Below are 24390 nucleotides of genomic sequence, written 5' to 3' on the forward strand. Positions count from 1 at the left end.
AAAAGCAACGTATGAATTGCAACCATCATTTCTATGGTTTGCTAAGTGCCATATGCATGCAAAAGAGCGAGAAACCTCTTTGTCCTCTCGCCTTCATATGCTCAGGACCCAGACCTCAGGCTGGTACTATCATAAGAAACTGTTGAGGGCCTGGTATGATCCTAGTGCCATTTACTTTATGCCTTCTGTGGAATGCACCAGGTGTCAAACTGACAAGTTTAAAGGAACTTTTGGAGCAAGCCTATTGAATTGGGGTCTTAAAATGACTTAGATTCTTCCCCTATTTAAATAAACAGCCAAGTATCTGTAGCAATTCATGATGGTTCCATTGTTTTGTAAACTGATCAAAATAGATGTTTTTCCAAATGTGTTCTGTTGGGTTTGCCACCACACCCTAATAAATTTTGTGTCTATGCTAAATTAATAAAGTAGCTCAGTAAATTCATTTCTCCCCATTAAAGCCAAGCCTATACCTTAGTCTGAATTAGTAAGCTTCTACTATAAGCGATGATCTGAAAACAATGCCATTGCAAGTGTTCTCCGACAGCCTTTTTTATTTCATTTACAAAATAACTTGTACATATATCCTTAAGATACGAACTAGGCTGTATTTCTCTTGAGTCATTATGTCTAACTTTTCTAATCCAACTATTACTGGATTTTTTTCTTCTCTGTGCATTTTTATTACCGCTTCTCTCCTGAGCATGTGAACATCACCATTGGAGGATCAGTAGTGGAAATTGCCACAATAATAATTAATATGTACAGCTTACACTTTCACGGCATCATCTCATTTGATCCTCATACTAACCTTTCAAAATAGGAAGGGCAAAAAGTTCAAGTTCACTTTACAGATAGATGAAGAAACTGAGTTCCACAGAGGCAGTTGACTTTATAAGTGTCATACAGTGTCAGGTCACAGTGGACTTGGTCCTTTGATTCCAAGTCCTATAGTCTTGTAGGGGTAGCATTAATTACATTCTCTACTAGTGGTTCTCATATTTGGCTGTGCCTTGGAATCATCTGGAGAGTTTAAAAAATTTATGATGTCCTGGTTCCATCCCAGGGATTCTGATTTCATTGATCTGGGGTGTGGCTTGGGCATGAGGATTTTTAAATCTCCACAGATCACTTCTAATGTGCAGCTTGGGCTGAGAACCACTGTGCTACAAGGCATTAGATTCAGCTGTATATTTTTCCTTTCTTGCTCATCATGGTAAAGGTTCTTCCAACCAGGGTCTTCTTTTCATTAACCTACCACCAGCATTTCCCTCAAAGTAGCCAACCTGCTGCTGCCTCATGTTTAGGAAGCATATTGAGCTTCTGGGGAAGGTAGGGAGTTGAGTGGGCCCTTGAAAGACGTTAAAATTCAGATAAATGGAAAGGTCCTTTTGTTCTGTGGGTACTCTGATGAGAGACCGCAGAGGATGATGGGTATTCAGGTGAGGTACAGCAGAGGATGATGGGTATTCCAGTGAAGTACAGCAGAGGATTGTGGGTATTCCCATGAGGTAGAGCAGAGGATTGTGGGTACTATCGTGAGAGAAATCAGAGGATTATGGGTAAGCGGAAAGCCTTTAGAGGCCAACAGTATGGGTGCAGATCCTGACTGAGCCGCTCACAAGCTATGTAATATTTGAGGATTTACTTAAGCTCTCAGGGCCCTGGAGAGCTTCCTCCCAGCCACATTCAGCCCATGGGTTGGTAATGACCTCAGTGCTGAGGGCGCAGTGCGGGATCCGAAGGCTGCCTGAGACTTTGGGAGACGATGACGACGTGCAGCAGGTAGGTGGGTCAGTGAGTTGCTCAGGAAAATGACTGGAGGATAGGGTGGGCCCAGTTCGGAGGCCCGGACCGATGGAGTGAGAGCTAGTGGACATGTCTGGGGAAACAGAAACCCTGCTGGTAGGAGGGCCTTGCTGGAGATGGAAAAATTGTTTCACTTGCATAAATAGGAGGGACCCATGGACACAAAGAAAGAAAGACAAGATTCTAAATTCACCCTAATTAGTCTGTTAACTGAGCTTGAGGCCTATTTTCCTTTTTAAAAATGCGAACGATTAGCAAGTTTCAGAGAGTTACCAAACTAAGACTTTGTCCTTGACATAATGCAAGGCAGACCCTGGAAGGACAGTGCAAACTTGTCAGACAGAATGTGGGCAGCCAGGCCCCAGGGCTGACCCTCACAATGAGTTCCTCAAACCCCTCTCAGCCCAACAAGTTCAAAACCTGCCACTTGGAGCTGAGTTTCCAGAGTGGCCTGAACCATAATTGCTTCTGACTCTTTTATCGGTGTCTGGGATCATTCTGGACAGGCAAAGCCAGCTGAGTTTGATGGGCTGAGAGACTGAGAAAACTGGGCAGCATCCTTACTGCACAGCAAGAGCTACAGCCAGAGTGCTTCAGGGCTAGTGTCTTTAGTGATAGGAAAAGTCAATAAAGGGATGATCTGGTATCTCGGAGACCAGGGCTGCTTGGAAGGGGTTGGATCATTTCATATTGTATTAGGGTAGCCAAGAGCTTAGGCCATTTTTACCAACTGTTTATTGTGATGTTGCTGTGTACCTGGTAGCCAGCCTCTGTTATCCGTGATTTTCTACGGAAGCAGTTGTAGTGTGACACGTGAAGGTCAATCGCTATACAGAGATGAACAGGATAGTTAGCAAGTCTCAGGTGCTCAGAAGGAGGAAAGTTACCTCCAGTATCCAGCTACATCATTTTGCACGTGAGGAAACAATGTCACAGATACCCAAGGGGCGTGATCAAGGCAGCCCTGCCCATGAGTGGCACACCTGGGATGAGAAATCCGCTCAGTAGCTAGTTTTTTGCTTCCTCCCTCCCTGCAGCAACAGGAGGTTGCTTAGCACTGAGATGACCATAGCTGGGATCTAGAAGACTCTTTGTAGGAGTAAGTTGGGAGACCTCTGGGAGAGCCTTTTGTTTCAGGAACCAAAACTTGGCTGGTTCATTATTCTTGAAACGCACAGAGATTTTGCATGAAGAAAATGCTTGCTCAAGTTTTTTATGCACATTTATATAACTTTTCATATGTATGTGTGTGTGTATATGTATATATGTATATGTGTGTGTATATATATAATATTCTGACTTTTCTAATTGTCTATTAGGATCATGCTTATTTCTTGCTAATTTATCTGAATCTCCTTCTCTCTCTCACCAAGATGAATCATCTGGCAGGGTTACAGGTTGTCTTCACCAAGTAGCTCTTTGTCTGTCTACACCCACTGTGGCTGTGAGCAACTTGTCAGGATGTACGTCCCACTCGATGCCGAAGAAACACCTCAAGTGATAGCTTTCTGCCGCTTTCAGGGGTTAGGGATAAAAATAAGAGTTTTAATGTCAAAATGCACACCAGGACAACATTGCTGGCAAGATTTCTTCCGTAAAATCCTCAAACTATTGGGCCCTATGCTGTGCATTGGGTTTTGCCTGACTAGAGAGAGAGCAGGTATTATGTAAATTATACTAGGAAAAAAAAGGTAATATTCTTGCTTTATCCTTAAGTTCCATTTAGGTGCAAATAAGTGAAGCTGCTGTCTGTTCTGACATGAGCCCCCAAGAGAATTAACTAGATAATCCATCTCTAACTTTCAAAAGTACAACTAATGCACCACATTAGAGCTTTTCTTTTAGGTAACTCCAGGAGGGAGAAAGCAGGGAGGAACTGAGTATCTTGATTAGGAGTGTGTCTGTGAGTCTCCAGAAATTCCCAGGGCATTTTAGGGTAGACAACTATACGGCTTAAAAGGGCTTCTTTGTGAGATGTGTGTGCTGGGGCTGTCCCTTTAAGGATAAACATGCAAAATCTCATTTTCTAGGAGTGGAAATTAATGTAGTGGTGCTTTCACCTTTTATGCAAATGGTTTATCAATCCATTGCTTTATCTTTCTGATAGCAAAATACTGGCTTAAAATATTGATAGTTTTCTGTTGAAAGTACTTAAGAATATTTAAGTAGTTCAGCATTAAGCTTGTGCACAGTGTCATCAGAGGTAAATCAGGGCAATGTCATCCCTCATTCAGTGTGATCACATTCAGCAACACTGGACATTCATTAAATGTTTTGTGTGTTTTGTGTGTTGTGATGGGGGTGTGATATATAAAACATTCCAAGCCCTGAGAGTCTTACATTATAACTGGGACCTACTAAACTGCATATAACATCTGTTTACTGAGTTTGGAATGATAAGTTTGCTTCTCCATATGAACTATTATTTTTTATAATAATAATTATTATTACTATTGTATTTGAACACTTAAAGAATTCTTTCATAGCAGACACTTCCCAATTCAGTTTAACAAACTCAGAAGATACATAAATATTTATCTGCCAGTAATTGTCAAAACAAGAATATATATATAGTATTGATCATATTTTCTGAAACAAAAATTTGGATACATTGGTCACCTGACCCTATGTATTTATGGGGACAGTGGGATAGAAAATTTTAAATTGCTTAAATTTACTTTAAATTAGAATTCTGTCCAGGAATCGCAGACATATGGCTGTTGAGACGCATATAAAGACATCAGTAATATAGGCACCCATCCACCACTAACTAGTCAATGACTGAAATTACCGGTTCATTTTGGGATGGCCTTTGCTTAGGCCACAGCTTCCCTCTGGAGGCTATCTGGCTTCCCCGTCCCATAAATTCTCTCAGAAAACTAGGATGATGGGAGAGAGGAGGCCTTAGAAGAGGAAAAGAGAGAGAGATTTTGAATACAAATTTTAATGTCAACTTACAAATTATTTTTAACCATGTCCAAGCATTTAAGTATAGCACTAACCACTGAAATTCCCCATCTGCATAACAGTCTTAACGTTTTTGGTTTCTTTCTGCTCGGGTTACACTCAGACAACTATTTATGGGCTACAAGGACATCATTTTTATTGCTAATTTTTTTAGATGTTCGGCCACCTGAAGCATGCCTTTAATGAAAATTATAACTCATCCTATTCCACAGTAGAGTTTCCCTTTAAGTATCTTTGGAATTGAACTTTTTTTTTAAGGAAATAAATGTTGCTGATAGATGGAACAGGCAATAAAAGCATCATCTGAAAATTTATTAATGTACCTTAACAGAGCTGTTCAATAAGGAAGATAGTTGGCAATATTGAGGAGAGTTTTGAGTGAAGAATAATGTGGAGTAGATGTGAACTGATACGCCAGTGGTCGTGGTTCATGTTAGAGACATAAAGAAAACACTTTGTTCTCTTATCTATCATACACATTTAATCTTGGGGGTTTTACTGTGTTCCGAGTTCACTTTGTAAGTCAAATCCAAGGATGAAAAAGAAGAGTTTTATATATTTTGCCTGACAGTAGTAATACTAAACTGTGAACAAATCTGGATGTTCTTTTAAAGCCCTGTGATTTATCTGACGCTATTTTTCCCCCCTTAAAATTTAGTATGCTAGTCCTGAACAAAAGCTGCTAGCGATCCCTGGGAATGTTGTTATGGTATTTGCCGAAGTGCTATCTAAAGTGACAATATATTCTGTGCACCCTTCCCACCACCAGACCACAAATGAGTAAATAAATCACAGAAGCTGAAGCCACCAGGGCTCACTGGGGCGGCTCTCAGCCAGACAGCAGGCCTCTACATTTTCATTTAGCTTGTAGTAGGTGTGTGTTTGTGTTTTGAACTAATTGAATCATCATTAACTGTGGAAATGGTTGTGGTTTGTTAAACCTGTTGTGCTGATGGTCATCTGAGGCCAGATCTGGCATCTCTGATAAAACCGTCCACTCCCTGGAGAAATGGCCAGGGAACCTGGGGAGAGTTGCTGTCCGCAGCATGGCTCAGGGTTGGATAAAGATCACAGGTTCTCAGATAGCATTGGCAGTAAGGAGAAACCTATGGGTGCATGGGAAAGTCCAAAAGAAGTAACTGGGTCCGTGGAAAGAGCATGACACTTGAAATTACGCTGTAATTAAATTCTGGTTCTGCCACTAACTGTTAACAGGATGCTTCGTAACCTATTGGAGCCTGTTTTCTTGTCTGTAAAAGGGGCCCAGAATATTTGTCCTATGTCCCCATGGCTGTGAGTGTGTTAAAGGGTATGTCTGAGGTGGTTTGGTTTAACTCTGAGGTGTTACTCAAATATTAGATGCTATTTATTATGTCTTTTGTGTTCTGGCAAGAGCTTAATGTTTCAGGCTAACACTACCAAAGTCTCTTCCTTATGTGATCAGTCCTAAATTACAGATTTTTACATTTTTAATATGAATTAGTAGGTGGATTTAACACATGGCTGGATATCCAAAATGAAAAACAAATTGTTCTAACTTCTTTGACTGACTGGCTTTCCAAAGTCGGATAGTTGGTTGTCTCTTCCTATTCCCATGGTTTCATTTTGCCATCTTCAAGTTAGAAAGCTACATGTACTTGAGGTGGGTCCCTTCCCTTCCTTTCCCTTCCCTTCCCCTTTCCTTCCCCTCCCCCCACCCTGGTCCCACCCTCCCTTCCTTCCTTCCTTCCTTCCTTCCTTCCTTCCTTCCTTCCTTCCTTTCTTCCTTCCTTCCTTCCTTCCTTTTCAGTGTTAAAAGATAAGGGCAGTCTCCGTCAGAAAAAGGATGAATGAGCTAGAACACAGTATAAATATTATTATCAGACATGCAGTGTTTCTATACGTTGGCTTTATGTTGGCCATCAGAATTCAAAATAATAAAAATAGAGAGATTAGTGAATTTTTTTTTTTTTAAACCTTGCAACCAGAAGATACTTAAAATTATTCCTCCCATAAGCAAATGCTCTTTTCACAGACAGGACTCATGTTGGGCATGATTTCCTATGAGTGTTACAAGTATCTTTCACTAAATTCCAATTCTAATGTTGCTTACCAGGCCTTTCCTTTCTTACAGGCAGGGAATGAAATGTGCTAAATGCAAAGGTTAGATTAGGTGATGTCTATCCTAGGGCCCAAGAGAAGTACACACACACACAAAAAAAAAGACAGTTTTTTTTTGTTTCTTTTTTTTCCCCAAGGAAGACAGACAGACAGACTCTCTGGAAAAGAAGCACAAAGATTTTATTACATAAGATATCTTCTAGGCAGCTCTAACCTTAATGGCATTCTGTATTAACATTCCTGAACTTCAGCAGTGTTTAAATACTTATTCTTCTAAATTGAGTTTTCACAGATGATCAAAATTGTAGACATTTAAAGCTAGAAGGGACCTTTGAGTTAGTCTATTTCTGTGCATTCTATTCAAAGATGAGGAAATTGAGGGACAGAGAAGTTATGTGACTTGACTAAAATCACACAGCTGGTTAGCGGCAGAGCTAGGGCTGGAATGTAGATTTCTTATTTCTACTTGTTCTAAAACTAAAATGGGTCTCTGTTCCCACCCTGGATAAGAATAGGTCAGAGTGAGATGGAACTTGATGGACCTCAAGAAACATGTGAGGCTGACCCTCCTTGTATCCTGTCAAATGAAAGGCCAAAGTATGTCCACATGTGACACACACTGCCTTTTCCCTTTGCCCAAATTTGTGTTCTTTAATTATCCTCCCAGCCCTGGGCTCAGACCTAGTGTCACTCCCCCAGTGATGGGGTTGAAGATGGCAGGGCCCCCATGTTGAGCAAGCGTATGCACCAGGCAACCACACACACCTGGTGGGACTGAAAGAAGGGTGGGGAAGGCAATAAACTTCTTTTATTACTTTTTTGTATTATAGAAATTATGAGCTCATTGTCACAACCAGTTGTCAGTTTTCTACCTCATTTAGGACCCTGGTGGACAGATTTCTCTCTATTGTTTATAAAAACAATGGGCAAGCAAGCATTATTTTTAAATTAAGAAGACTTTCCAAGCAGGGGAGTTGTTTTCCTCCCATACTGGACACATAGAACCTCTCTTTGAACCTTATTGTCAGTGACTGTGGAAGCCATTGAAAGTAGTTACACGCTCTTAATGCCATCTGCTTCTATGAAAAGGACCCAATATAACGTGGTGGGCACTGGAGTCTCCAAACTCAAATAGAAATTTCCCAAGGGTTGCTCATCACACTAATACAGAGTAGTTTCTATGGTAGATCAACATCTGACATCTATTACTGAAGAAGGATTTAGCAATTTATGGGTGAATATGCCCAGTTTCCCTGGCTTACACCTTCTGTCCCAGTGCACTATTCATAGCTACAACCGCCTTTACTCTCCGGTAGGTATTAGTTTAGATGATTAATTATATGTTCATTCTACATTCTATGTTAATCACAAGAATTAAATCAAATGGGCAACCTCAGAAGTTTATCTAAAATAAAAATGATTTATGTTCTATATTGGAGCAACTTTGTCTAGAGGCTCTTAAATTTTGGCATAGATTAGAATTACCTGGGGTGCTCTCTAAAATTACAGATCCCTGACCTCACTCCTGTTGTGATTCACTGAGGCCAGAGTCGGCCAAGGTATCTGCGTTTTAAACAAGCAACACTTCTTTCCTCCCCTTACCCCATGAACTGCTGCCAGCGGCTGTTGGCCCACTCCCTGAACAATAGTGACCTAAGAAAATGTTAGTTATTTGTCATTGTTGGAGTAACTGCATACTAAAGAATCAAAATCACAAGATAATTTTCAAACTATGAGGTCTCGTTTTGTGAGATTGTCACTTTAGTCATGGTTCAGTCAACTCGTGCTTAGACTATTGCAGTAGCATCTTACTTTCCCCACATCTGTGTTAACCTCCCTCCAATCCACCCTCCACACTGTACCAGAGAGCTCTTTCGGAATACAGATCCTACGATGTCAACCCCCTCCCACCTACACACACACACAGACACACAGACACACACACACACACACACACACATACACACGAAAATAGTCAATAGCCATTAGAGTTAAGGCAGTATTCCTTGACCTGTGGCCTGGCCCCATTAGCCCATCCGGCCTCACTTTCCTCCCCAGCTATTCAGACTTTTTTAAAATTGCCCTCCCATCCTTCCACCTCATGGTCACTTCCTGGTTAAGCTCATGCTGTTAACCATGGGCATTTGCTTTCCTGACTTCTCTGGCATCCCTCTAGTATTGATTTTTTTTTTTTTTTTTTTTTAGTATTGATTTTTGAAGCCCCTGGAAACTCTTCTTCCCAACACACATCACAGTACTGTTTTACATTTGCTGGTGACATATTGATTACTGTCTCCTTCCACAAGACTGCAAGCTCCATAAGAACAGGCTCCACATGTGTTTTTATTCACCTTTGTACCCCTGGCATCTTCCACAGTGCCTGGCATTCAGGAGCTGCTCAGTATGTATTTGTTGGATGGGTGGATTAATTAATTAGTTATGAAGTAAGGTGACCTCTTGAAACCTTCCCTGAATCCCACTGTGCTGGGCTGGGGGAAGCTGATGACCAGAAGAAGATGAGTAAGAAACATTTTGGGAAAGGGTCTTATGATCACTTTCCTGCATAATGTTTTTGACTGAACAGTAGCTGTCCATCAGTGAGGGGCTATCCCGCCTGCCCTTTGGAGTAACTGAGCCCCCTGGACTGTCACCTGTCTGAGCTGAACTGATGCAACCCAGAGCTTTGTGTTGATCGGTATTATTTTACATAGGCCTGATGATGCTGAGTACTTGAGAACAAAAGATGAGGGCTCCCCCAAAGGTGAGTCATTGCCCTGGTGACCACCTGGAGAAACTTACGGCTCCAAGGATTGCTTTACGTACTGACAAGGCAAAGTTTGATTTAAACCCTCGGATACTAACTGAACTTCTAATCTGTAGCTTCCTGCATACCGGCTGGTATTTGTTGAGGGCAACAAGCTTATGGTCTCAACCATATATGAAAGTTGTGGGGAGTGAAAGCTGTTTGTGTGGTGGCCTCACTTTTATAGAACTCACTGTTGATTAAAGTCCATAAAGAGCTGAAACGTGAAAACAGGTCATCTCTGGAATCAACTTATTCTTGTCACAGTTTGGCATCCTCGGGAGTGGACTTGACTCATTTGTCTTGTTTCTCTCTTAGAGGTTTACATGAAGAATATATTTTATTTAAAACCGTATGTTTCTGAGCTCTGTCTTGCTCTCTTTTTACTAGGTAAGTCACCAATGATCCATTAGCAAAGGAACTAAAATTTCTGATTGAAATGGGTTATTTATGTGTAGATAGACTACGTATGCTTACTTTTTAAATATATGGGCATGCTTTTTGAGTATAATATAAATTCAACAGATGACCTTTCTGAAATCCACAGTAGTGATCCGTCAGTAGGGTGTAGCCATATTTCCAGCTCTTCCAGATCTCCCTTTCCCTTCTACCTCTTTCTTTCCACTTACTTTCGTCTTTTGCTCATCTGCTTACTTAAAATATGTCCTTTCCATTTGTCCTCTTTCTCAATATTACATTACGCTCTAACACTCTCATTGGTAAGTGATTAAAGAGACAAGAGTAAAGAAAAGGGTAGGATGGATAACTCTGCAGTACTTACTGGATTTGTTTTCAGGCATTTTAGAATTAGAACACGATGAAATGTGCTTTTAGGTCAGTGACTAGCCTGAGCAGTGTGCAGATGTGGCTTTCTTTCCTGGGCAGTGTCCCATCAGAGCAGTCACGAGCCTCCTCTCCACCTGTAGAGGACATTGGTGGCACCCTGCGCATACCTCAGAACCATCCAGAGTGCTCCCGCGATTTCTAGCTCTCAGTGTCTGTGTTGAAGGGCACTTTTATGTGAGAAGTATTTTTTAAAAACCTTACTGCCTGTGGCAGGCTGGAAACTGACACCCCAGGAGCTGCCCCCAATTATTGATTCTTACAGGTTGGTGCATAAATGTCCCAACCGCTTAGCCCCTGGGGTGGGATGATTCTGAGCCCTGTGTTTTGCCCCATTTCCCTGAGATTCCCGTGGATTTCGCTTCAGTTGCTTACTCGTGTGCTCTTCAGTGGCTCCCTTCTCTGAGTCAATTCCTTACTCCTGTTTTCTGCATTTCTCAGGTGAACTACATGCACTCAACTCTTTGTTCTTTAAGAACCCAAGCTAGACACTAACTAATGATTTAGCAATACTAACTGGGAAATTAAGCTGTGAAGTGATATTTTGCAAGGAACCACATTCAAAAAGCCTTGACTTTTCCATCGAAGCCCTTCATCCTCTGCCTTCCCTGCTTGGGAGACCCCTTCCTACCTTGATACCACCTTTGCTGCCATCTCTGGTGCTACCTGTTCTCTTTAGTTCTTCAGACAACTCAGTTTTCTGTATCTCAAAAACAAGGCTTCCACTTGTCTCTTCAGTGCCCTTTGGCTGTAGTTCTTTATATTTCTTTCCCTTCCCTGCCACTCTTTCAAATAAGCATCTAAGAAAATTACTTCTATTTTCTCTTTTCACTTTTTGCATAACCACTGACAATTTGGGTATCACCATCACACTTGAGTCAAATAGCTCTCAAGTCCCTACTAACAACCTTCTTTTTACAAAATGTAGAGGTCCTTTTTGTATTCTCTTGTCATTTCTGTTACCATTGAGCATATTGATAACATTTCCTTCCTGAAAATTGTGTCTTGAGTAATTGAATTCTTAGAACCTTAATATTGCAAGGGACATTTAGTCCAACCATTACATTTTACATCTGGGGGAAACTGAGGACTGAAAAGGTCTATTAATTTGCCAGCAAGGAGCAAAAGTGCATCTGACCTACCATCCAGTATGAGAACTGCTTTTGGTAAGTCCTTATTCCATACTTTCAGAGTATGCATAATTTTTATTCCTTCTGATAGAAAACCCTCCCAGCTGGTCTCCTGGCTCCTTCCCTCCTCAGCCCATTCTCCACTGTAACAGTCAGGATGCTGTTTCTAAAATGTAAATCATAACCTATCGCTCCCGTACTTAGCCTCCAATTCCTCTTTACTTAAAATAGAACCCAAACCCCTTTCCATGCCTTGCAAGACCCCGCTATGGTCCAACTCTCTCGCTGATCTCATTTCCTGCTATTCTTACTCTTAGAGCCCCTATGCTCCTTCACACGGACTCTCCCTCAGCTGGTCAGCAAGGCAAGCTTAGCGCTGCCACTCAGTACTTGCTTTATTATTTCTTCTGTTTAGAATGTTTTTCTCCCAGACCATTGCATGGCTGCTTCCTTCCCATTATGTGGTCTCAGCTTAAATGGCCACCTCCTCAGACATGCCTTACACCAATGTCACGTCTCATACTGTCCGTAAACATACCACTGGTTACAATTATATAACTTACTGATTTGACTTGGAGTTTGTCATGTTTCTCACAATTAGAATACAAATTCATAGAGTATAGGAACTTTGTCTTGTTTGCCATACCTCCAGCACCTAGACCATCGAATGGCCAATAGTTTGCATCCAATAAACATTTGTAGGATAAATAAATGAATTAATGAATGATATCTGAATTTTTCTTTCTCATTTCCAAGAACCCTTCCTTTTACTCTCCAATTCTATTACTCAACTACCTCTCAGTGTTTCTTGCAATATAATCAAACTGGTTTCCTCATGAACCAATAAGGACAAAATGTATTCCTCACTGGGGCCTTTGTTACAGTTTTCTCTTTGACCAAAAATCCCATCCTATGCCTCTCTAACTATTCAAGTGGAATCACTCCACCAAAGCCTAAGTCATGTTCCATTTCCACGAAATCACACCTCCCAGTCATCACTCATCACCCTTTCTTCAATTATGTAAAGTGACCCTTACATTTTATGTAACCTAAACACTCATATATAATCTATACTATCTTGAATTGTGTCCAGTTCTTTCATATAATAATATTTAGGCACTGTGCCTAGAAACTGTAACGTGCACGTGTGCATATGTACTGCCGATCCTCATTATTTTTGCTCTTTGTGAAGTCACTCCCTAAAGCTTATTTGCAGTCCCAAAATCAAGCCCTGCGGTGCTTTCATGGTCATTCATGGACGTTCACAGAGGAGTGAAAACTTTAAGTCATCCGACACCTGTGTTCCCAGCTTAGGTCAACCAAAGCAACGCCCCGCCTTCTTTTTTAAGCTCTTCTGCTACAAATGTGTCCTTTTTGTGCTCTATTTAGTGACACTTTTTTACGTTTTATGCTTTTTGTGAGTGGTCTTACTGTTGAAACTGGCCCCCAAGCATAGTGTGAAGTGCTGTCTAGTGTTCCTAAGTGCAAGAAGTCTGTGCTGTGCCTTGTGGAGAAAATGGGTGTTAGATAAGCTTCGTTCAAGCATGAATTATAGTGCCGTTGGCGGTTAGTTCAGTGCTAATTAATCAACAATATATATTAAACAAGGTGTCTTTAAATAGAAACACTCATAAAACAAGATTATGTATTGATTAATGATGAAACTGTTGCAACCAGAGGCCTCCAGAAACCTAACCCTATACTTCCCCTAGGAGCAATGATTCAGTATTTGTTAATCCAGTGCTCATGACAACTTTATAACACAACTACCATGAATAATGAGAATTGACTGCAGATGTGAGTATATTATATATGTGGCTCTTAGCCTCATTTAGGGATTTAGGAGACAAAGAACCCAAGAGTTATTGAAATTAAGTAGTTTGCCCAGGATTATTTGCCAAGCTGATAAATGGTAGATCTGGAATCTGGTTGCTATATTCCAAAGTCTTTTGGCTTTCAGTTGATGACACCAGTGGCCTTTCTTTGTTTGTTTGTTTTAATTAACTACAGGATCCTAATTATTTTAGGATCTATATATGTGTATATATGTATATATATACACACACATATATCTACAAAAATAGAGGTAGATGATATTTTTTTAACATCTTTATTGGAGTATAATTGCTTTACAATGGTGTGTTACTTTCTGCTTTATAACAAAGTGAATCAGCTATACATACACATATATCCCCATATCTCCTCCCTCTTGCAGCTCCCTCCCACCCTCCCTATTCCACCCCTCTAGGTGGTCACAAAGCACAAAGCACCGCTGATCTCCCTGTGCTATGTGGCTGCTTCCCACTAGCCATCCATTTTACATTTGGTAGTGTATATATGTCCGTGCTACTCTCTCACTTCGTCCCAGCTTACCCTTCCCCCTTCCCCCTCCCCGTGTGCTCAGTCCATTCTCTACGTATGCGTCTTTATTGCTGTCCTGCCCCTAGGTTCTTCAGAACCACTTCTTTTTTTTTCTTTTTTTTAGATTCCATATATATGTGTTAGCATAGGGTATTTGTTTTACTCTTTCTGACTTACTTCACTCTGTATGACAGTCTCTAGGTCCATCCACCTCACTACAAATAACTCAATTTCATTTCTTTTTGAGGCTGAGTAATATTCCATTGTATATATGTGCCACATCTTCTTTATCCATTCATCTGTCGATGGACACTTAGGTTGCTTCCATATCCTGGCTATTGTAAATAGTGCTGCAATCAACATTGTGGTACATGACTCTTTTTGAATTATGGTTTTCTCTGGGTATATGCCCAGTAGTGGGATTGCTGGGTCGTGTGGTAGTTCTATTTTTAGTCTTTTAAGGAACCTCCATACTGTTCTCCATAGTGGCTGTATCAATTTACATTCCCTCCAACAGTGCAAGAGGGTTCCCTTTTCTCCACACCCTCTCCAGAATTTACTGTTTGTACATTTTTTGATGATGGCCATTCGCACTGGTGGGAGGTTATACCTCATTGTAGTTTTGATTTGCATTTCTCTAATGATTAGTGATGTTGAGCATTCTTTCATGTGTTTGCTGGCAATCTGTATATCTTCTCTGGAGAAATGTCTATTTAGGTCTTCTGCCCATTTTGGATCGGGTTGTTTGCTTTTTGATATTGAGCTGCATGAGCTGCTTGTATATTTTGGAGATTAATCCTATGTCAGTTGCTTCATTTGCAAATATTTTCTCCCATTCTGAGGGTTATCTTTTCATCTAGTTTATGGTTTCCTTTGCTGTGCAAAAACTTTTAAGTTTCATTAGGTCCCATTTGTTTATTTTTTTTTTATTTGCATTTCTCCAGGAGGTGGGTCAAAAAGGTTCTTGCTGTGATTTATGTCATAGAGTGTTCTGCCTATGTTTTCCTCTAAGACTTTGATTGTGTCTGGCCTTACATTTAGGTCTTTAATTCACTTTGAGTTTATTTTTGTGTGTGGTGTTAGGTAGTGTTCTAATTTCATTCTTTTACATGTAGCTGTCCAGGTTTCTGAGCACCACTTATTGAAGAGGCTTTCTTTTCTCCATTGTCTATTCTTGCCTCCTTTATCAAAAATAAGGTGACCATATGTGTGAGGGATTATCTCTGGGCTTTCTATCCTGTTCCATTGATCTATATTTCTGTTTTTGTGCCAGCCCCATACTGTCTTCATTACTATAGCTTTGTAACATAGTCTGACGTCCGGGAGACTGATACCTCCAGCTCTGTTTTTCTTTCTCAAGATTGCTTTGGCTATTCGGGGTCTTCTGTGTTTCATACAAATTTTTTGGAAATTTTTTGTTCTTGTTCCTTGAAAAATGCCATTGGTAGTTTGATAGGGATTGCACTGAATCTGTAGATGGCTTTGGGAAGTATAGTCATTTTCACAATGTTGATTCTTCCAATCTAAATACATGGTATATCTTTCCATCTGTTTGTATCATCTTTAATTTCTTTCATCGGTGTCTTATAGTTTTCCACATACAGGTCTTTTGTCTCCTTAGGTAGGTTTATTCCTAGGTATTTTATTCTTTTTGTTGCAGTGGTAAATGGGAGTGTTTCCTTAATTTCTCTTTCAGATTTTTCATCATTAGTGTATAGGAATGCAAGAGATTTCTGTGCATTAATTTTGTACCCTGCTACTTAACCAAATTCATTGATTAGCTCTAGTAGTTTTCTGGTAGCATCTTTAGGATTCTCTGTGTATAGGGTCATGTCATCTGTAAACACTGACGGTTTTACTTCTTCTTTTCTGATTTGGATTCATTTTATTTCTTTTCTTTCTCTAATTGCTGTGGCTAAATCTTCCAAAACTATGTTGAATAATAGTGATGAGAGTGGACAACCTTGTCTTGTTCCTGATCTTAGTGGAAATGGTTTCAGTTTTTCACCATTGAGAACGATGTTGGCTGTGGGTTTGTCATATATGGCCTTTCTTATGTTGAGTAAGTTCCCTCTATGCCTACTTTCTGGAGGGTTTTTTTCATAAATGGATGTTGAATTTTGTTGAAAGCTTTTTCTGCATCTATTGAGATTATCATATGGTTTTTATCCTTCAGTTTGTTAATATGGTTTATCACATTGATTGATTTGCATATATTGAAGAATCCTTGCATTCCTGGGATAAACCCCACTTGATCATGGTGTATGATCCTTTTAATGTGCTGTTGGATTCTGTTTGCTAGTATTTTGTTAAGTAGTTTTGCATCTATGTTCATCAGTGATATTGGCCTGTTGTTTTCTTTCTTTGTGACATCTTTGTCTGGTTTTGGTATCAGGGTGATGGTGGCCTCATAGAATGTGTTTGGGAGAGTTCCTCCCTCTGCTATATTCTGGAAGAGTTTGAGAAGGATAGGTGTTAGCTCTTCTCTAAATGTTTGATAGAATTCGCCTGTAAAGCCATCTGGTTCTGGGCTTTTGTTGGTTGGAAGATTTTTAAACACAGTCTCAGTTTCAGTGCTTGTGATTGGTCTGTATATATTTTCTATTTTTCCTGGTTCAGTCTCGGAAGGTTGTGCTTTTCTAAGAATTTGTCCATTTCTTCCAGGTTGTCCATTTTATTGGCATATAATTGCTTGTAATAGTCTCTCATGATCCTTTGTATTTCTGCAGTGTTAGTTGTTACTCCTCCTTTTTCATTTCTAATTCTATTGATTTGAGTCTTCTCCCTGTTTGCTTGATGAGTCTAGCTAATGGTTTATCAATTTTGTTTATCTTCTCAAAGAACCAGCTTTTAGTTTTATTGATCTTTCCTATCCTTTCCTTCTTTCTTTTTCATTTATTTCCAATCTCATCTTTGTGATTCCTTTCCTTCTGCTAAATTTGGGGGAGTTTTGTTCTTCTTTCTCTAATTGCATTAGGTGTAGGTTTAGGTTGTTTATTTGAGATGTTTCTTGTTTCTTGAGGTAGAATTTTATTGCTATAAACTTTTGACTTAGAACTGCTTTTGCTGCATCCCATAGGTTTTGGGTTGTCGTGTTTTCATTGTCATTTGTTTCTAGGTATTTTTTGATTTCCTCTTTGATTTCTTCAGTGATCTCTTGGTTATTTAGTAGCATATTGTTTATTTTCCATGTGTTTGTATTTTATTACAGATTTTTTCCTGTAATTTGTATCTAGTCTCATAATGTTGTGGTTGGAAAAGTTACTTGGTACGACTTCAATTTTCTTAAATTTACCGAGGCTTGATTTGTGACCCAATATATAATTTATCCTGGAGAATGTTCCATGAGCACTTGAGAAGAAAGTGTATTCTGTTGTTTTTGGATGGAATGTCCTATAAATATCAATTAAGTCCATCTTGTTTAATGTATCATTTAAAGCTCGTGTTTCCTTATTTATTTTCATTTTGTATTATCTGTCCATTGGTGAAAGTGTGGTGTTAAAGTCCCCCACTATGATTGTGTTACTGTCAGTTTCCCCTTTTATGGCTGTTAGCATTTCCCTTATGTATTGAGGTGCTCCTATTTTGGGTGCATAAATACTGAAAATTGTTATATCTTCTTCTTGGATTGATTCCTTGATCATTATGTAGTGTCCTTCTTTGTCTCTTGTAATTGTCTTTATTTTAAAGTCCATTTTGTCTGATATGAGAATTGCTACTCCAGCTTTCTTTTGATTTCCATTTGCATGGAATATCTTTTTCCATCCCCTTACTTTCAATCTGTATGTGTCCCTGGTCTGAAGTGGGTCTCTTATAGACAGCATACATACAGGTCTTGTTTTTGTATCCATTCAACCAGTCTGTGTCTTTGGTTGGAGCATTTAATCCATTTACATTTAAGGTAGTTATCGATATGTATGTTCCTATTACCATTTTCTTAATTGTTTTGGGTTTGTTATTGTAGGTCTTTTGCTTCTCCTGTGTTTCCTGCCTAGAGAAGTTCCTTTAGCATTTGTTGTAAAGCTGGTTTGGTGGTGCTGAATTCTCTTAACTTTTGCTTGTCTGTAAAGGTTTTAATTTCTCCATCGAATCTGAATGAGATCCTTGCTGGGTAGAGTAATCTTGGCTGTAGGTTTTTCCCTTTCATCACTTAAATATGTCCTGCTACTTCCTTCTGGCTTGCAGAGTTTCTGCTGAGAGATCAGCTGTTAACCTTATGGAGATTCCCTTGTATATTATTTGTTGCTTTTCCCTTGCTGCTTTTAATATTTTTTCTTTGTATTTAATCTTTCATAGTTTGATTAATATGTATCTTGGCGTGTTTCTCCTTGGATTTATCCTGTATGGGACTCTCTGCACTTCCTGGACTTGGCTGCCTATTTCCTTTCCCATATTAGGGAAGTTTTCAACTATAATCTCTTCAGATATTTTCTCAGCTCCTTTCTCTCTCTCGTCTCCTTCTGGGACCCCTATAATGTGAATGTTGGTGCGTTGAATGTTGTCCCAGAGGTCTCTTAGACTGTCTTCATTTCTTTTCAGTCTTTTTTCTTTATTCTGCTCTGCAGTAGTTATTTCCACTATTTTATCTTCCAGGTCACTTATCCGTTCTTCTACCTCAGTTATTCTGCTATTGATTCCTTCTAGAGAATTTTTAATTTCATTTATTGTGTTGTTCATCGTTGTTTGTTTGCTCTTTAGTTCTTCTAGGTCCTTGTTAAATGCTTCTTGTATTTTCTCCATTCTATTTCCAAGATTTTGAATCATCTTTACTATCATTACTCTGAGTTCTTTTTAGGTAGACTGCCTATTTCCTCTTCATTTGTTTGGTCTGGTGTGTTTTTACCTTGCTCCTTCATCTGCTGTGTATTTCTCCGTCTTCTCATTTTGCTTAACTTACTGTGTTTGGGGTCTCCTTTTCGCAGGATGCAGGTTCATAGTTCCTGTTGTTTTTGGTGTCTGCCCCCAGTGGGTAAGGTTGGTTCAGTGGGTTGTGTAGGCTTCCTGGTGCAGGGGACTGATGCCTGTGTTCTCGTGGATGAGGCTGGATCTTGTCTTTCTGGTGGGCAGGACTGTGTCCAGTTGTGTGTTTTGGGGCGTCTGTGACCTTATTATGATTTTAGGTGGCCTCTCTGCTAATGGGTAGGGTTGTGTTCGTGTCTTGCTGGTTGTTTGGCATGGGGTGTCCTGCACTGTAGCCTGCTGGTCATTGAGTGGAGCTGGGTCTTAGCGTTGAGATGGAGATCTCTGGGAGAGCTTTCAGCATTTGATATTACTTGGAGCCAGGAGGTCTCTGGTGGACCAGTGTCCTGAACTCGGTTCCCCCCACCTCAGTGGCTCAGGCCTGAGACCCGGCCGGAGCACCACGACCCTGTCAGCCATATGGCTCAGAAAAAAAGGGAGAAAGAAAGACACAAAGAAAGAGAGAAAGAGAGAGAGAAAGAGGGAGAGAGAGGGAGGGAGGGAGGGTGGGAGGGAGGGAGGAAGAAGGAACAGAAAATAGTTATTAAAATAGAAAATTTAAAAATATATTATTAAAAATTTTTTAAGTTAAAATAAATAAATAAATTAAAAAGTTAATAAGAAAAAGAAAGAAGAGAACAGCCAGACCTAAAACCAAATCCAGCAATAATAACAAGCACTAAAAACTATACAAAAAACAAAAAGAACAAACAAAAAAAACCGGACAGACAGAACCCTAGGACAAATTGTAAAAGCAAAGCTATACAGACGAAATCACAGAAAGAAGCATACACATACACACTCAGAAAAAGAGAAAAAGGAAAAATATATATATTTAAAAAAAGGAACAGCGCAAGCAAATCAATAAACAAATCTACCAATGATAATAAGCTTTAAATACTAATCTAAGAAAAACAAAAAACCAGAAACAAATTAGATGCAGAAAGAAAACCCCAAGTCTTCAGTTGCTCCGAAAGTCCACCGCCTCAATTTTGGGATGATTCATTGTCTATTCAGGTATTCCACAGAAGCAGGCACATCAAGTTGACTGTGGAGATTTAATCCGCTGCTCCTGAGGCTGCTGGGAGAGATTTCCCTTTCTCTTCTTTGTTCGCACAGCTCCTGGGGTTCAGCTTTGGATTTGGCCCTGGCTCTGCGTGTAGGTCTCCTGAGGGCATCTGTTCTTCGCCCAGACAGGAGGGGGTTAAAGGAGCAGCTGATTCGGGGGCTCTGGCTCACTCAGGCCGAGGGGAGGGAGGGGTATGGAATGTGGGGCGAGCCTGCGGCGGCAGAGGCCAGCATGACGTTGCACCAGCCCAAGGCGCCGTGCGTTCTCCCGGGGAAGTTGTCCCTGGATCACAGGACCCTGGCAGTGGCGGGCTGCACAGACTCCCGGGAGGGGCGGTGTGGAGAGTGACCTGTGCTCACACACAGGCTTCTTGGTGGCTGCAGCAGCAGCCTTAGCATCTCATGCCCGTCTCTGGGGTCCGCGCTGATAGCCGCGGCTCGCGCCCGTCTCTGGAGCTCATTTAGGTGGCGCTCTGAATCCCTTTTCCTCATGCACCCCAAAACAATGGTCTCTTCCCTCTTAGGCAGGTCTAGACTTGTTCCCAGACTCCCTCCTGGCTAGCCGTGGTGCACTAGCCCCCTTCAGACTGTGTTCACGCAGCCAACCCCAGTCCTCTCCCTGGGATCTGACCTCCGAAGCCCGAGCCTCAGCTCCCAGCCCCCGCCCGCCCCGGTGGGTGAGCAGACAAGCCTCTCGGGCTGGTGAGTGCTGGTCGGCACCGATCCTCTGTGTGGGAATCTCTCCGCTTTGCCCTCTGCACCCCTGTTGCTGCGCTCTCCTCCGTGGCTCCGAAGCTTCTCCCCTCCGCCACCCGCAGTCTCCGCCCGCGAAGGGACTCCTAGTGTGTGGACAGCTTTCCTCCTTCACAGCTCCCTCCCACTGGTGCAGGTCCCGTCCCTTTTCTTTTGTCTCTGTTTTTCCTTTTTTCTTTTGCCCTACCCAGGTACAAGTGGGGAGTTTCTTGCCTTTTGGGAAGTCTGAGGTCTTCTGCCAGCGTTCCGTAGCTGTTCTGTAGGAGTCATTCCACATGTAGATGTATTTTTGATGTATTTGTGGGGAGGAAGGTGATCTCCATGTCTTACTCCTCCGCCATCTTGAAGGTCCCTCCCTAGGTGATTTTTTTTTAAAAGCTTGCTTTACAGTCCCAAGTTAGTGTTTAATTCCAGTGATCCCAAATCTTGAAAGAGAAGCAGGAGGACCTCTTATTTCAAAATTGTGTTGGTAACTCTGCAGATTTCAAGTTTCTTATCATGGAAATGAAAGTCTGCTGATTCAACAAACCTTAAAGAATCAAAGCTGTAAAAATACACTCATAACCTGGATTTTTGTCCCGGCCTGAGGATCTGCACATTAAACTTGCTGAGCATGAATCTGAGCTGAACTTACACCTGCTGCAGAAGTGAACACACCTGTATGTTGTATGTGGCCTTGCCCAGGCCTGATTTCATAAAGAGCTATCACCTGCCTAGTCAGTTGCACATTCATATAAAGAAATGGAAATTATATGTTGAAATCTGTAGGAAACAGATTAACACCTGTTTATCTGTATAGATTAACATGGATCAAGTTTCTATGTAGTCTCCAGTGTTTTATATATCTATACATACACATGTATACTTATATATGTGTACATATACATTGACGTTTTTACTTACTTCATATCTTATTTTCAAAAAATAAGGTAAATAATTTCAGGACTTCCAAAGTACTTTCGTGAACACAGTTTGAAAACCTGTTTTTTTTTTTTTCCCACTTATGCTATTCTTTTCTCAGTAGATTTTTTAAGTGCTTAAAGGTTAAGAATCATATTTTTTGTGCTTCTGTATTTGCAAATGATCTTAGTTTAAGGCTAAATATAAAGAAGCCTGTCACCATTGATAATCCAGTTTAGCCTACATGGTTGCCAACCAACTGTTATTAATACAAGGATTTCTGCAGCATTGTGGTTAGAATTAAAAAGTGTGACGGAACGATGTCACCTGATTCTGTGGCACGGTATCTTGATATATGTACAAAAATGGATGAAATTTTATTTTTATATGATAGGCTCTTGACATTTCTTTTTCCCTTGAAAACAAGAGCCAATCATGAGGCTCAAATTAATACTTCTCGACTTCCAAAGAGCTGCCAGAGACAAGGTTGAGTGAGGAGCCTCCAGCAAACAGGGAGGGAAGACAAGATAACATTTTATGTCTGCCTCAAGGCTCTAGTACAAATCCGGGAGTGTTAGAAAGGGGACTATAGGGCCCTTAAGAGCCATGTCATTAGTGAGCCAAAGGAACTAAATGGTTTCAGCTTAGAATTCTGAAATCATTATCATTTCAATATTTTGTGATATTTTCTTTTCCCTTAAATTAATTGAATGGTTGCATGTCCAGTGACTTTGATGATCTTATTTTGAGGAGCTAAGCTGTTCACAAGTCAAGGTATCAAGGTTGACTTATTTTTCCCCAGTTTAGAGCACAGCTGAATTTCATGCTGCATATAAAAATGGATTAACCACATGACTCCACCTACCGTCTTTATGGGCTCGGTCACTTCTCCAACAGAGCAGAGGACATGTGCATTCAGTGGTGGTGACTCAGTGACTTGTCCCACCAAGATTCATTAAAATTATCTACTGTGTTTACTAATATAAGCCCCACTCAGAATTTGTTTAGCAAAACCTTCTCTAACTCAGCCCCGGAAAGACTGCAAAAAGAGTAGGGAGGCTCCAAACTTCTCAACCTTAAACCCTTGCTTATTTTTCAGTGGAGATTATTGAAAGCAACAATTCTTTCTTGCTTCAGGAAAAACTGTCAGAGGAAGAGAGAAAACACAAGGAAGCTTTGGAAGACCGTCACATGGTGGTAGATGAGGATTCAAGGAGTGAAGGCAGCAGTGCAGATGAGGGGAAAGAAAAGACCAAATTGCTGTTAGAAAGATTGAAGGCTCTAGAGGTAAGAAATGGAACCATTTTTACACGTTTACAGAAAAATAACCGTGTTCTGCTTCCTGTATTGGCCCCGCTTTTGAGTGAATATAAATCTTCCTTTCTTAGGTCTCCCAGACTAATAGGGTCTAGTAGCTCCCATTGGGATGCCTTTGTCAATGATGAGCACAGAGTTAAAATTTGTGACCCTTAAAGAGTCTTGACCTAGTGACTATGATTGTACTGCCTTAAAAAAGTGCATAGATCAATAATTCATTTTACTTTCAGTTTGACCCTCAAACTGGATCAGTTTCCCTGAAATTGCAAGTTCCTTGAGGGAAGGGCTATGTGATATTTCGCTTTGTTTCCCAATGCCTAATGATCAAATAAGTGAATGAATAAACAAAATATTGAATTCTATATAAGGGTGATTGTAAGAAAAGTAATTTTAAGCAGTAGAGCTATTTCTTCAAAAAACAAAAAAGCTTGTGCAGAAGTGCACCATGTAAGACATATAAAAATAGAGGTGAAGTTGAGCTAAGGGGTGCTTTAAGGAGAGTTTTCAACCACTGTAGTCCTCCAAAACAGTTTGAAAACTCTGGTCTATTGCTTAGTGGCATTTGACATCACTTAAGAGTGTTAATTCCTGAATATTTATAGCAGTCCTCAAAGAGCATTTCAGTTATTAGGTCACATGCTGAAAGATCTAGCAAAGATGCCTTTTTCCATGAGTTGGCTTACCTACTTTCAGTAAATGTTCTGTTTGCATATAGAACTGGGACGTAATCATTTTTAAGCAAGGACTATGGTAAGCCTGCCTTTTCTTAAACTAGGCACAAGGGACCTTCACCCAGTATCTAAAAATGTAGTTCTTCCATAGTGTCTACAGAATCCTGAAACTTCCTGCAGTAATGTGAAGAAATAAGACCTCGAGAGATCTTGTTTTCTACAGTAGGTTTCTGCAATCCTGACCCTAACCCTAACCTACCACCTTGTCTGTAGGTGCATGCCATTTTTACTTAATTTCCTCAGCAATAGAGAAGCAAAATAAATAAGATTATGGACTTTGGAGTTGGGTTTGAATCTCAGTTCTATTATTTTCTAGTTTTGAAACCTTAGGCAAATTAATTAGGCTCTCTGTGTGTCTGTTTCCTCAACTGCAAAACTGGGGATGATAATAGTAACTTTCCTTACAGGGAAGTATCGAGGGTTAAGTGAGTTAATATTTGTACGGCAGTGCCTGGCATATGGTCTTTTCTGTCCTCCTACTCCAAGGCTCCTGCCTTTTCCTTACATGATTTTTCCCCCATTTATCTGAATGCAATGATTAATATAAGAACTATGAATGAAAAACTTCAGCTGCTCTACACAGGAGTGACTTAAGTGCGTTATGTCACATATGGGGCAGAAGAGAGGTCAATTTAAGGAACCGCTGATG

General features: G+C 40.4%; 1 protein-coding gene across 5 annotated transcripts in view; it reads left to right on the plus strand.

Moving 5' to 3' along the window:
* Positions 1-24390, plus strand: part of NCKAP5 (NCK associated protein 5) — a 1059956-nt gene that overhangs the window by 735880 nt on the left and 299686 nt on the right. For all 5 annotated transcript variants that reach the window (XM_059927623.1, XM_059927626.1, XM_059927624.1 and 2 more), the window contains exon 7: positions 22831-22980. In XM_059927623.1, the coding sequence (XP_059783606.1) occupies positions 22831-22980 (150 nt within the window). The remainder of the gene's footprint in view (positions 1-22830; positions 22981-24390) is intronic.

Source organism: Balaenoptera ricei, chromosome 7, assembly GCF_028023285.1.
Source record: "Balaenoptera ricei isolate mBalRic1 chromosome 7, mBalRic1.hap2, whole genome shotgun sequence".
NCBI classification, from domain to species: domain Eukaryota; kingdom Metazoa; phylum Chordata; class Mammalia; order Artiodactyla; family Balaenopteridae; genus Balaenoptera; species Balaenoptera ricei.